General features: G+C 48.1%; 1 protein-coding gene across 1 annotated transcript; it reads right to left on the bottom strand.

Annotated features, from left to right (window-relative positions):
- Positions 1 to 209: 209 nt before the first annotated feature.
- On the bottom strand, positions 210 to 2,912 carry LOC101107261 (mast cell protease 2-like). The gene is given in 5 exon segments (NM_001009757.1): positions 210 to 353; positions 730 to 983; positions 1,230 to 1,362; positions 2,098 to 2,248; positions 2,513 to 2,912. Coding segments are annotated over 5 exon segments (690 nt in total). The 5' UTR covers positions 2,532 to 2,912; the 3' UTR covers positions 210 to 220.
- Positions 2,913 to 13,415: the final 10,503 nt, after the last annotated feature.

The following is a 13,415-nucleotide window of genomic DNA, read 5'->3' as shown; positions in this document are numbered from 1 at the left end:
GGAAAAGAGAGAGGAGACACACACTCAGGTCTGGAAGCCGGGTGTTCACTGAGATTTATTGGAAATTCTATGATCTGAAGCAGCCTTCCTGAGGATTAGGGACGTGACAGGGCTTTAAGAGGAAAACCAGAGGAGATCCACGGTGAGTGGCACAGAGAACCTGCCGGAGTCCTGCTCTGGTTTCCCCTCAGGCTGGCCCAGGTTCCAGGTTAATCCTCTTTTAGGACCTCATCGATCCAGGGCCGGTAAGGGGAGATCCAGGTGAAGACGGCCGGGGGCTTTGCACTGGACAGTCCATAGGAGACAATGCCCTGGGCCACCGCAGCACACAAAAGAGGGCCCCCTGAGTCTCCCTGTGGAAAGAGAAGGAAAGGGAGAGAAGGTGAGCCGGGAAACCACCTCCTCCTCCCTGTGGTCCCAACTCTGAGTTGGTCGGACCTGTTATCAGGCTCGGGAACATGGGCTCCTCATGAGGTGATACGTCTCTGATGCTGTTCTCTTTCCTTCTTGGCACCCCCTGACCCTGGGAGGCACCCCTTGACCCTGAGCAGACCCTGGTCAGAGACCCCACGGGGCAAAGGGAGGATGATCTGAAGAGGGACAGTCCCAGCTCCTTAGACCTGAGGTCTCACACTTTGTCACTGGCTGACACTCCTAACTCCGTCTCCTTCTAAAGGTGTCTGCACCCTGGACAGTGATTAGTGGGGAAGACCATAGTCTGAGAATCACCTTAAATGCAGATTTTGTGTCTGGGGATTGCCCACACACAGCTGGAGATTGTGGTCAAAAGCAGGGAAGTGGCGGCAGGCCCGGGGCTCCATGAGTCTCAGCTTCACCTCTTGCAGAGTGCTGGAGGCTGGTTCCTTCACACCTGTTCTTCCCCAGCCAGCCACCTGGCACATTCTCCCGGGACACATGAAGGTGACAGGGGATGGAAGGGGGAGTGTCCCCACGGCCAGGGTCAGGTTGGCTTTCTCCTTCAACTGCGAAGGAAATGAGGGCTGTCAGTGATGGAAATGGGCTTGGGGAGGGGTGTAGGCAACCAGGGAGGGACAGGGCAGCTGCTCCACATTAGAGCCCCTCCCAGAGGCTGAGCTGAGGGGTGCTGGTGAGAGGCAGGTTGGGAAAGTGTGAGGGTAATGGGACCTGAAGGAGAAGCCCTGGAGAACAGAGAGCGGGGAAGGAAGCCTGGAGAACATGGAGTGGAGAAGAGGAAGAAGAATTTGCACCTTCAGTAACATGATGTCGTGGAGACCAACAGGCTCATATTTTGGGTAAGGAAACTGTTTTATGACCTCAAGCCTCTGCCATGTGTCTTCTTTCTTTTGTATGTTATGGGCACCGAGGGTGACTGTTACAGACCTATGTGAGGGAGAAGACCAAGGTGAAACGCTGATGGTGGGGCGTCTGCTGAGATATGCCCACTCTGAGAAAGGGTGTGCAGTCTCTCCAAGGGTCAGCGATCTCTTCCCACCTCCCTCTTTTGAACTACTCATGTATGGGAGGGGCTCAGGCTTTATTCAAGGAAGAGCTTTCTCAGGGACAGAGATAATCTCCAGGGTCTTCCGGACGCCAGGGAGTGAGTGGGCTCTGAAGGACCCAGGGGACAGGGTAGGTACTTCCTAATCAAGGTGCCCTAATGAGGGCCACCTCTCTGGGGGCAGAGGTGTCCGAGGAAAGGGGGGAGTGGTGGGGTCTCAGGTGGACCCTGTTCTCTGTCTCCCATGGAAAGGGTGGGCTCAGGTCCCCAGGAACTAAAGGCCAGTTCTTGAAAAGGGCATGGAGGAAGTGGTCGAGAACTGGGTGGGCCCCTGAAGGGTGAGTCCACATCCTTTGTGTCGGGGTTGGGGAGGGGGAGCTGCTTTTAGAAGGGGGGCACTGGGATGAGGTCCTCTCTCCTGAGAGGAGCTGAGCTCACAGTGACTAAGGGTCAGGACAGCCATTCCACTCTGAGAATGATTTCCTTAAGGCCAAGTATTGTCTCTCCCTAAAGAGACCCAGCCCTAGGAGCTCCCCTCAGGCCCCGAGGAGCTGTTCCTGGTTGCTCCCCAGGATGCTCACCTCCCACTTGGAGATAAACAGGACCCACTGTCTCACCTTCCTGCACAGTGCGCAGCCATCAGCACAAAGTCCCTTCTTATCAGGAAACCACCACAAGCCACCTGCTTCTCCCGTGAGGTGACAATTTCCAGGTAGGCCATGTAGGGACAGGAGTGTGGCTTGCTCTCTGTGCCCCCGATGATCTCCCCTGGAACACAGAACCCCAGGGCCTGAACACAGAGGGTGCACCGGCTGGCTGCAAGTCAGAACAGGCGTCTCTGGAATCCGCACTCGCCCCGTGTTCTGCCCTCTTCCTCTGGTGGCTCTGGTGTCTGCTGCCTCTGCTTCAGGCACAGCAGGCAAGCTGGCCTCAGACGCCTCGCAGTCACACTCACCTAAGGTTTCCCCCCACTCCCATTCTGCCCTCACTCAACCCTCCTCTGTCCCCGTGCATGACCAGCTCTCCAGGTACCTGTCTCCACCATCTCCATATCCCAGGTTGCTCAGAGATCAGCCAAGTTGCAAGGCCAGAAGGTGAAGGGAACACAGGCCTCAGCTCAGTGTCACACATTCCATGCAGAGGAGACCACCCCTGGGGCCCCTGCTCTGGGCTTTCCCTCAATCAAGGTGGGCTCCTTGTTCCTGGGAGCGACCATGGGCTGCAGAGAGAGGGTGTGCACAGCCCAAGGGGAAACTTCACTCTGAGGTGTTGGGGAGAAAGCCTGGGTTTCTATTTAAGGGTCAGCAATCTTCCGAGTAAATCTTATTTTAGGGGTTGATCCTGCAGTTTCCAGAAGGAGTGGCCGGGCAACTCAGCAGCCTGGGATCTGCAGCAGAGGAGGAGGAGCACCAGCGGGAGAGGAGGATGATGCATCTTCTCAGAGAGGCTGCCCAGGGCACGTGCTGCCTCTGTTTTCTAGTCTTGGGTTTTTCACCCCCAACAAGTGAGGGCAGGGCCAGGCTGGTAACCACAGGAAGTGACTGGTCATGTTCTCTTCTCTCATAATGTGCCTGCGTCTTTCTAATCAGAATTTCCCCTAGAGATGCCCTCTTTTTTGTGTGAGGTGAAGCTGAGGCCTGAACCTCCAAGTTTTGGCCTCAGGGATGAGCTCTTCAGTGTGGTTCCTCATTGGTGTGGAGGTGGAGGGCTCATGTCCTTCCCAGGCACGGCTGATTAAGGCCCATCAGAGACATGGGTGGGGGAGAGTCTTTACACTGAGATTTCAGAAGCATATGCACGTTTAAGACAGTGACCACAGTAGGAAATACATTTGCAAAAAGACCCAACACTTATACCATAGGTATGTGTGAGTACAAAGGCACAAACCTACAAACATACAAATGAATCCAAAGTTGCAGGAAACAATACTCATCCTTATTCACGTGCAATGCAGCCTAAGCTGCCACTCCTTTGCAGCCCATCTTATTCCACTCAGATTAAAATGCAAGCTACACCCCACTTCAAGCATCGTTACTGGCATTTTGAAAAACATTAGTCTGCATCTCTCTCTCCCTCCTAACCAAATGTTCATAGGCAGAAGACCGTGATGAAAGAATATTAGGTAAGGGAAGAGACCATACTCTACGGTTGGGCTTTACATTCATTATAATAAGAGCAAATGGGATTGGAATTAGGACCTTAAAGAGCTCATGAATATCAATTATTGTCACTCTCTTAGATGTATTGTTACTTTTATAACAATCCTGTGAATTAGGTAGAGTTATCTCTATTTTATGAATCTTGCTATCAAAGCTTATGCCTCAGAATTAGACTTCCCTCATTTCATACAAAGGGCCCTTCTGCTGTACCTTCAAAGGCAGGGAAATCTAGTCCCGCTAATGGGAATGTCAATGTTGTTCCAGGGGTGCTGGGGTTCCTAATCTTACATGAGGAATCAAGCTCATTTGATTGAAATAGAATATATACAGATGTCAGGATCCAGGCAAGAATACTGGAGTGGGTTGCCATTTCCTTCTCCAGGGTTACCCATCACAACCTTGGGAATTACCATTAGCATTGTTTTCAATTCAGTTCAGTTCAGTTCAGTCGCTCAGTCGTGTCCAGCTCTTTGCGACCCCATGAATCGCAGCACACCAGGCCTCCCTGTTCATCAACAACTCCCGGAGTTCACTCAGATTCACGTCCATTGAGTCAGTGATGCCATCCAGCCATCTCATCCTCTGTGGTCCCCTTCTCCTCCTGCCCCCAATCCCTCCTAGCATCAGAGTCTTTTCCAGTGAGTCAACTCTTCACATGAGGTGGCCAAAGTACTGGAGCTTCAGCTTTAGCATCATTCCTTCCAAAGAAATCCCAGGGCTGATCTCCTTCAGAAGGGACTGGTTGGATCTCCTTGCAGTCCAAGGGACTCTCAAGAGTCTTCTCCAATACCACAGTTCAAAAGCAACAATATTTCGGTGCTCAGCTTTCTTCACAGTCCAACTCTCACATCCATACATGACCACAGGAAAAACCATAGCCTTGACTAGACGGACCTTAGTCGGCAAAGGAATGTCTCTGCTTTTGAATATGCTATCTAGGTTGGTCATAACTTTTCTTCCAAGGAGTAAGCGTCTTTTAATTTCATGGCTGCAGTCACCATCTGCAGTGATTTTGGAGCCCAAAACAATAAAGTCTGACACTGTTTCCACTGTTTCCCCATCTATTTCCCATGAAGTGATAGGACCAGATCTTCATTTTCTGAATGTTGAGCTTTGAGCCAACTTTTTCACTCTCCACTTTCACTTTCATCAAGAGGCTTTTAGTTCCTCTTCACATTGGATCAGATGGTAAAAGCGTCTGCCTACAATGCAGGAGACCTGGGTTCGATCCCTGGGTTGGGAAGATCCCCTGAAGAAGGAAATGGCAACCCACTCCGGTATTCTTGCCTGGAAAATTCCATGGACAGAGGAGCCTGGTAGGCTACAGTCTATGGGGTCGAAAAGAGTCGGACATGACTGAGCAACTTCACTTAAATTTCTGTCATAAGGCTGGTATCATCTGCATATCTGAGGTTATTGATATTTCTCTAAGCAATCTTGATTCCAGCTTGATTTCTTCCAGTCCAGCATTTCTCATGATGTACTCTGCATATAAGTTAAATAAGCAGGGTGACAATAGACAGCCTTGACGTACTCCTTTTCTTAATTGGAACCAGTCTGTTGTTCCATGTCCTGTTCTAACTATTACCTCCTGACCTGCATACATTTTCTCAAGAGGCAGGTCAGGTGGTCTGTATTCCCATCTCTCTCAGAATTTTCCACAGTTTATTGTGATGCACACAGTCAAAGGCTTTGGCATAGTCAATAAATCACAAAGAAATGTTTTTCTGGAACTCTCTTGCTTTTTCCATGTCCAGCGAATGTTGGCAATTTGACCCCAACCCTCTCACCAGTATGCGGACAGAAGAAAGAGGAATGGAAAGGATGGCATGAGGAGTTCTATGCAACCCAATCCCAGGTGAACTGAAGGAACAACATCTTGTGAACCAATAGAAAAAGAGCAAAAGGAAATATGTTTAAGCATTAAGGATGATCTGAGGATAATGGAATGCTGCACTTCTTTTAACCCTCTTATTTGTATGTTCTGTATTTAACTATGATGTCAGTTGCTTTTCCATCCAAAATGCATTTTGCACTGTCAAAACTCACTCACCATGCAAATGTTCAGCAAACCACTCCCCTTCAGCCTAGTCTTCCCTAAACTGCATGTTTTAAAAATTAGCAACTTTCCCAAATACATCCGTAGATATAAAATTTAGAGATTATTGATAAATAGGAGGAAAAATTGAGTTAATAACCTATAGGTTATAAGAAATCTTTGAAACATTAGGATACCCCTGAATCCAAAACTTTTTATTGCAATGACTTTCCTTTAGAGATAAATTTATTTACATACACACAGACATGGCAATAATGGAGTTGGGGAGAGGCTGGCTCAGCCCAAGATGGAAGAGCTCCCTAAAGGTCACTTGGGGCTGAAGGAGGATGTGCTGTCAAGACACCAGAGGCTTCACAGGGCCCTAGAGGTCAGGACTCCAAGCCAGGCCTGCAACAGACACTCGAGCAGGGCCTGGAAGACTGAAGCCCTCCTGAAACTTTCTCAGGCTTCTCACCTCTGTCTGTTCTGATTCGGGGAGGGACTGCATTCAGTGAGCCACACCTTTGTAAACCTCCTCCATTTCTGTTAGGATGGACAAGTGCCACCCTGAACCCCAGAGCTTCTCAGGTGGCCCTCCTTCCAAATCTGGATTCTCTTCTGTTGCCCTCTGAGCAATGGGATGGGGGATAGGAGAGTAGGTGTGGATGAGGAAGAGGCATATGGATGAGACACAAGGTCATTGACAAGAGGGTCCTGTGTTCCGGAGGAGGGGTCTCCCTTCTCTGATGGAGCTCAAGGGCAGCCTGCAGGTGGAGCTGGCCTTGGCAACATGTGACTGGAGGGAGCTGGCTGTCAGTGCAGCAGGAGTTTTTATTTCAGAGTTGGAAGGTGGGGGTGGGGTGCAGTGTATGTGCTGAAGGAGGAAGATCAGATGTGAATAGATGGTTGCCTGGCAGACTAGGTGCCTAACAAATGTGTTTAGGTAAATAAAAGAGGAATCCGTGATTTCTGCTCAAGAGATGAAAGTTTATTAAATTCCAGGCAGCTTTCCTTCACCCACTTTGCCCAGTGCACCCATTCCAGGGAAGATGGAGGGGTCCATCCCAGGGGCACCTCAGGCTGATCCCCGCCATTTGTACTGGCTCATTGTTGTTTGGATCCAGGACAGAAACCTGGAGATTCTTGTGTAGACATATGGAGTTCTCCCATGCTCTTCTCCACAGAACACAATGCCCTGGACAACACCATTACACATCAGCAGGCCCCTGGAGTCACCCTGTGGGCAGAGAGAGCAAGGGCTGGGCTCACCTTTTTAAGTTATTCTCCCCACTGATGCCCAGGATGGTCTCTGTGAGGGGCCTGGGCTGACATCAGGGCCTTTGTTGATCCTGAGGTTTCATCCAGGCATTGACAAACCTGCTGCTCCTCCCACACGAAGCCTCTGCCCATATAAGACTTTGGGGAAGTGTTCACCCCCAGGGACACAGGAAAGAGATCAGAGAGGAGGACAGGCCGGGGACACAGGCATGGGGTTCACTCCCACTACCCCCCATTCTCCCAGCTCACCTGGCCCAATGCTGGAGTCCAGCTCCAGCAGCCAGGGAATCAGCCTGAAAGGGTGAGCGGTGTTGGCGGGGAATGATGTAGCTTCTGACTTGAGGTATGGAACTACGTGTTTATTTCAAGCATCACGTCTTCTTTCATACTTTCTCAAAAGGATTAGGTCAGAGGTTTTACATTTTCAGCTTCCCCTCACCCAGATTTATTATCTCCTTGTTGCCCTTCAAACAGAGTTCCTGTTTCAGCAATTCTCTCAGAATCGTGTTTACTTGTGATTACATTGTAACTCATGCTTATGTCTGGGCTGCCTACCACATTCCTCAGTTTATCTCTTATCTTTCTAAATCCTGCTTGCCCCTAGTATCCTAAGCTCACTATCTCCTAAAAAGGCTTCTAGCTATTCTTAATTATTCCTAAACCCTAAACTCAGCAAACTTCTTTTGCCAAAAACATCTCCCTCACAAACAGGTCTCAGATAACAATCCTTCCCATGGCCTCAAGTTGCAGCCTACGTGCTCATCCTGGGACATTCTTTGTAAAAATCCTTGAACAAATGTCAGTGGTTACTTTATAGATTATTTTCTGGGTATCATCGCAGAAGGCTTTGTGCTTTCTCATGCTTCTCTCAAGAACAATAAGCACCTTAACATTCTTTCCAGCTAACTCAACCGAAGAGAGGAAGGAACAAGTCAGAATCACAAGAGCTAACTCCTTCATCCAGGGTCTGTGCCTGCGGGACGAGGAGAGGGGGTTGGGAGCCATGCCTCCATTTTGTCAGTAATGCCTAATGCGGCTCCTGATAACCCAAGGTTTTGCATGGACAACACTGAGGATCTCACCAAGAAAGAATTCTTCCTCTTGTTTGGATCTCCAGCATAGCAAGTGATGCATTTCTCCTCCCTTTGGACTTTAAGATCTAGCACCTATAGTGTGTCTGCACAGGGCATACCTACCCCGAGTTGCCCCCAGCCAGCCACATTGCATATTATACCTGCTTCACCTTCTGCCAGCTTCTGGGCAGATTGATGGGGCTCACTGCATCTGTCAAATCAGCCTTAATCAGCTGAAGAAGAGGAAAGGCATTCTCACCTACTGATGGCCCACAGAGACTGCAGGACAGTCATGGGGTTGCCTTCTTCTCAGTGCTCGAACCACGGAAGGGGTCATACAGGAGGAAGGGAAGGAATGAGGTCATGGGGGATGCAGAACCCTGGAAGGAAAGTGTCCCAGAACCAGTGCAGCCATGCATCCCCTCTGCAGTAACATGATATCATTGACCCAAGTCTTACCATTACAGTCTGGGTGGTGGATGGCTCTTCTCATGGGGCTAACCTGCGGGATCTTCTCTGTTCTGTGATGTTGTGGGCCCCCAGGTGACATTGATTAAGCTGCACAGAGAGCAGAGAGGGAGCAGATGTCACAAGAGATACAGTCCAGATGCTGGGAGAAAAGAACACAGCTTGGGACAGGGTGGGACTTGAGGGGAGAGAATTCTAGGCAATGGGCCCTGGAGCTGAGCATCTCTGAGCTGTCTGTTTCTAGCAGCAGAGTCAGGGAGGACTTCCTGGAGTCCAGGAGGGTGTTCAGTCATGCAGCATCTTGACAGTCACAGAAGGAAACGTGAATTTCTCACATGTATACTCCAGGATCCAGGGCATAACCTTGGCTTCCTCCCATTCCAGGTATGATCAGTTGCTTCTTTTAATGTGCCACTGGCATTCACTTCTCCCTCTCTCCCCAAAGCTCACCTGGACTTTTGAAGAGCTTCCTATGTCCCCTGCAAGCGGTCAACAGAGGGTGGGCCTCGGGCACTGCTCCTCACCTTCCCAAGTAGTGAGCTGCTGTCAGCAAAATGTCCTCACACACGAGGAAACCCCCACAGCTGAAAATGTCCTCTGAAACCTGATATTCAACAAATGCCATATAGGGAATGGAAGTGTGGCTTGGCCTCATGCCCCCGATGATTTTCCCTGAAAGAAAGATAACAGACTGCCTGCTGTGCTCATGGAGGCAAAGGCTGGAGAGGGGAGATGGGACCAAGGTTGGTGGTCTTTGAGAAAATTCGACCTGAGTTCAGAAATTTCCTTACATGAACCAGGGCCAGAGTGTGCATGAGTGTAACATCTAAGCAGGTCTGTGCCATGTGGGGTGGGTCTGGGCCTCTGAGGATGGGACCATCACTCACCTGCCTCCCCAGTGGGGAACACAGAAAGGGCTGCCAGGAGCAAAAACAGGACCATCTCTCCAGGAAGGCTGATAAGATCTGAACAGCTGCTGCTTCTGTCTGATCTTTTAACCCTGAGTGTCTCCTCTGTTGTGGCCATTATTACAGCAGGCTTCTCAGAAAGGGTCACATCACTGTTTGATCTGGGCCTCAGGATGATAGATCAAAGAATGTCTTCATTGCTGTGGTTCTCTTTAGATCATCACAGAGATTGTGTCTTGGACCTCTTTGGGTGAGACTGTGGGAAACACTGAAGATAAGCTCTATTGCTTCTGGTGGAGGAGAGCTTACCATCATGATCAGATAAGAACAGTGAGATTAAGGGTGTGGGCTGGCCAGAATGGTGTGAAAGTGATGCTGAAGAGGGCTTATTCCAGTTACCAAAGGACTGAGTGGTTTAAAATAACACCAAAATTGCTTGACCCATGAATCTGTAATTTGCTCATGGTACAATGTGAACAGCACCCATCTGCTCCCACTGGTGTCAGGGAAGCTTGAAGCCCAGAAGCTGAATCACTTGAAGGCTCCCTCACACATGCCCAGTGGTTGCTGCTGGCTGTCCTTTGGGCACATTGGTTTCTTGTCACGAGGGTCCCTTATGTTGTTGCACCTGGCAGCCCTTTCTCTGTTCCCCACTGGGGAGGCAGGTGAGTGATGGTCCCATCCTCACGAGGGCCCCGTATGAGACTAGCAAAACCTAGATGACAAACCCAGTGATGACAATATGGGAGGAGAATATTTCGGGTTAATGTTATTCCAGTATTGATGTAATCAAATCAGTCCATAAGCAAAAGTATTAGATCATTTCTAATTTGGGTTTTTCTGAGGATGAGTGGCTTTCATTCAAAACACAATTGCTGTAACACAACACATTGATGAAAGAAGAAACACCAATAATAATTCAACTGAATGGGGAAAAGGCATCGACTAGAACTCACTATCCTTCATTTTAAAAATTTCTTTAAAAAATAGGAGCAGAAACAAGGGTCTTCATTCTGATAGATGATCCCTGCAAAAATCCCACACCAATCAACATACTTACTGATGAAATGTTCTATGTTTTCATTCAAGAGCAAAACAATACAAGGTCACACAGACAGCCATAATCATCATTTCTCTTCAATAATATACAAGAGATTTTAGTCACTACAGTTAAGCAGGCAGTAGAAGTAAAAGGTATAAGACAGGGAAAGAGGAAATACAACTGTGGATATTCAAGATATAATGTACAACAACAATAGCCAGGAACCCGCAGATCAATTATTATAATTAGTAACTGTCAAATTTTCTGGGCACAGAGTCAACTCAAACATTAATCATCTCTCTATCTATACAATAATAGTTAGAAAATGAAATTTTAAAAAAAAACATTAAAATCATGGAAATGGTCAAATAACTAAGTATAAATCATAAAGATATTCCACATTCATGTTTGGAAGAGAAAATACTTTTAAGGTATTCATTCTCCAAAAAGTGATCTACAAATTCATTGCACTCAGGAAGTATTTCACAGGACTTTATTGGTTCTAAATAGATGTGGAAAACCAGTAGCCAACATTGGAAAAGACAGGCTTTTCCAGAATGAGAATAAGATAGGAGCTCTTGCTTTAGCAAATGAAGTCATAGTAATGAAGATAGTGTGGTACTGATGGTGCCATAGAGACATAGATGACAAGATAGAGACCCCGCACACATTGAGACATTCTACACAAATATAGAACCCTTGGTGTATGATGGAGTTTTATGGCAGAGAGTGGTGAGAAACTGTTTTTCCCCCTCCTAAATAAGTGGTGCTCAGGAAAATAAATGTCTCTGTGGTGTCTTTAAGGACACATCTTTCTACATGGAAAAAAGCACTTGACCCTGCTGCACCCTCTCCTGCTTCTTGATGCTGTGGGCCCCCAGGGTGATGCTGATTGAGCTGCACAGAGAACAGAGTAGATATATGAGGAGCATGGAGTCCCAGGAGATACAGCCCAGGAGCTGTGACAGTCCGGCAACTTCAGGGCAGGGCTGGAGCTGAGGGGAAATTGAGGTGACAGACAGCCCTGGGGGAGCGACACTGTGTCTTGTGCTTTTCAATGACATGAGTGAAGGGCTTCTGGGAGCTTTCTCAGGAATATTGTGAAATTAAGTGCTGCACTCAATATGCCAGCAAATTTGGAAAACTCAGTAGTGGCCACAGGACTGGAAAAGGTCCATTTTCATTCCAACCCCAAAGAAAGGCAATGCCAAAGAATGCTCAAACTACCGCACAATTGCACTCATCTCACATGCTAGTAAAGTAATGCTCAAAAGTCTCCAAGCCAGGCTTCAGCAATACGTGAACCGTGAACTTCCTGATGTTCAAGCTGGTTTTAGAAAAGGCAGAGGAACCAGAGATCAAATTGCCAACATCCGCTGGATCATGGAAAAAGCAAGAGAGTTCCAGAAAAACAGCTATTTCTGCTTTATTGACTACGCCAAAGCCTTTGACTGTGTGGATCACAAAAAACTGTGGATAATTCTGAAAGAGATGGGAATACAGACCACCTAACCTGCCTCTTGAGAAATCTGTATGCAGGTCAGGAAGCAACAGTTAGAACTGGACATGGAACAACAGATGGGTTCCAAATAGGAAAAGGAGGATGTCAAGGCTGTATATTGTCACCCTGCTTACTTAACTTATATGCAGAGTACATCATGAGAAATGCTGGACTGGAAGAAACACAAGCTGGAATCAAGATTGGCGGGAGAAATATCAATAACCTCAGATATGCAGATGACACCACCCTTATGGCAGAAAGTGAAGAGGAACTAAAAAGCCTCTTGATGAACGTGAAAGAGGAGAGTGAAAAAGTTGGCTTAAAGCTCAACATTCAGAAAATGAAGATCATGGCATTCGGTCCCATCACTTCATGGGAAATAGATGGGGAAACAGTGGAAACAGTGTCAGACTTTATTTTTTGGGGCTCCAAAATCACTGCAGGTGGTGACTGCAGCCATGAAATTAAAAGACGCTTATTCCTTGGAAGGAAAGTTATGACCAACCTAGATAGCATATTCAAAAGCAGAGACATTCCTTTGCCGACTAAGGTCCGTCTAGCCAAGGCTATGGTTTTTCCTGTGGTCATGTATGGATGTGAGAGTTGGACTGTGAAAAAGGCTGAGCGCCAAAGAATTGATGCTTTTGAACTGTGGTGTTGGAGAAGACTCTTGAGAGTCCCTTGGACTGCAAGGAGATACAACCAGTCCATTCTGAAGGAGATCAGCCCTGGGATTCCATTGGAGGGAATGATGCCAAAGCTGAAACTCCAGTACTTTGGCCACATCATGTGAAGAGTTGACTCACTGGAAAAGACTCTGATGCTGGGAGGGATTGGGAGCAGTAGGAGAAGGGGACGACTGAGGATGAGATGGCTGGATGGCATCACGGACTCGATGGACGTGAGTCTGAGTGAACTCTAGGAGATGGTGATGAACACGGAGGCCTGGTGTGCTGATTCATGGGGTCGCAAAGAGTCAGACACAACTGAGCGACTGAACTGAACTGAACTGAATGTGAGTTTGCATGAGGAACTTATAGAGGTGAGTTTTCTAAAATCCTCATGTCCTAGGGCATAACACATCCCAGGATCTCAGATAATGTTCTTTGGCTGCACAAGTGGCCTCCCATTACCTTTTGGTGGAGGTTGTTGGGGTTTCAGGTCACAGGGGTGGGTGGAGGGCACTGCCACAGTGGAGTAGCTAAGGGCCTGAGAGGAAGGTGAGGTGGGGCAGAAAAGGAGCTGCTTGGGGCCTGGGAAAGGTCCAAGACACATGGAGACCTTTGGGTGCTGTCATCTAGCACCTTCAAGCAATCTCACACCTGGCTCCTATGCTGGACAGGAGTGAGGGGTGGAAGGCACTGGTTCATAAGCTGGGTCCACTGACAACTCCTGTACTGTGGTTGGTGTGTCTGAGTTGTCTTTTCCTGATGGTGTGAGGGATTTTACTTACTTGTGTTTTGTAGCT

The sequence above is a fragment of the Ovis aries genome, chromosome 18 (genome assembly GCF_016772045.2).
Source record: "Ovis aries strain OAR_USU_Benz2616 breed Rambouillet chromosome 18, ARS-UI_Ramb_v3.0, whole genome shotgun sequence".
NCBI classification, from domain to species: domain Eukaryota; kingdom Metazoa; phylum Chordata; class Mammalia; order Artiodactyla; family Bovidae; genus Ovis; species Ovis aries.
The sequence above is the reverse complement of the archived record's forward strand: the minus strand, read 5'-3'. Positions and strand labels throughout refer to the sequence as shown.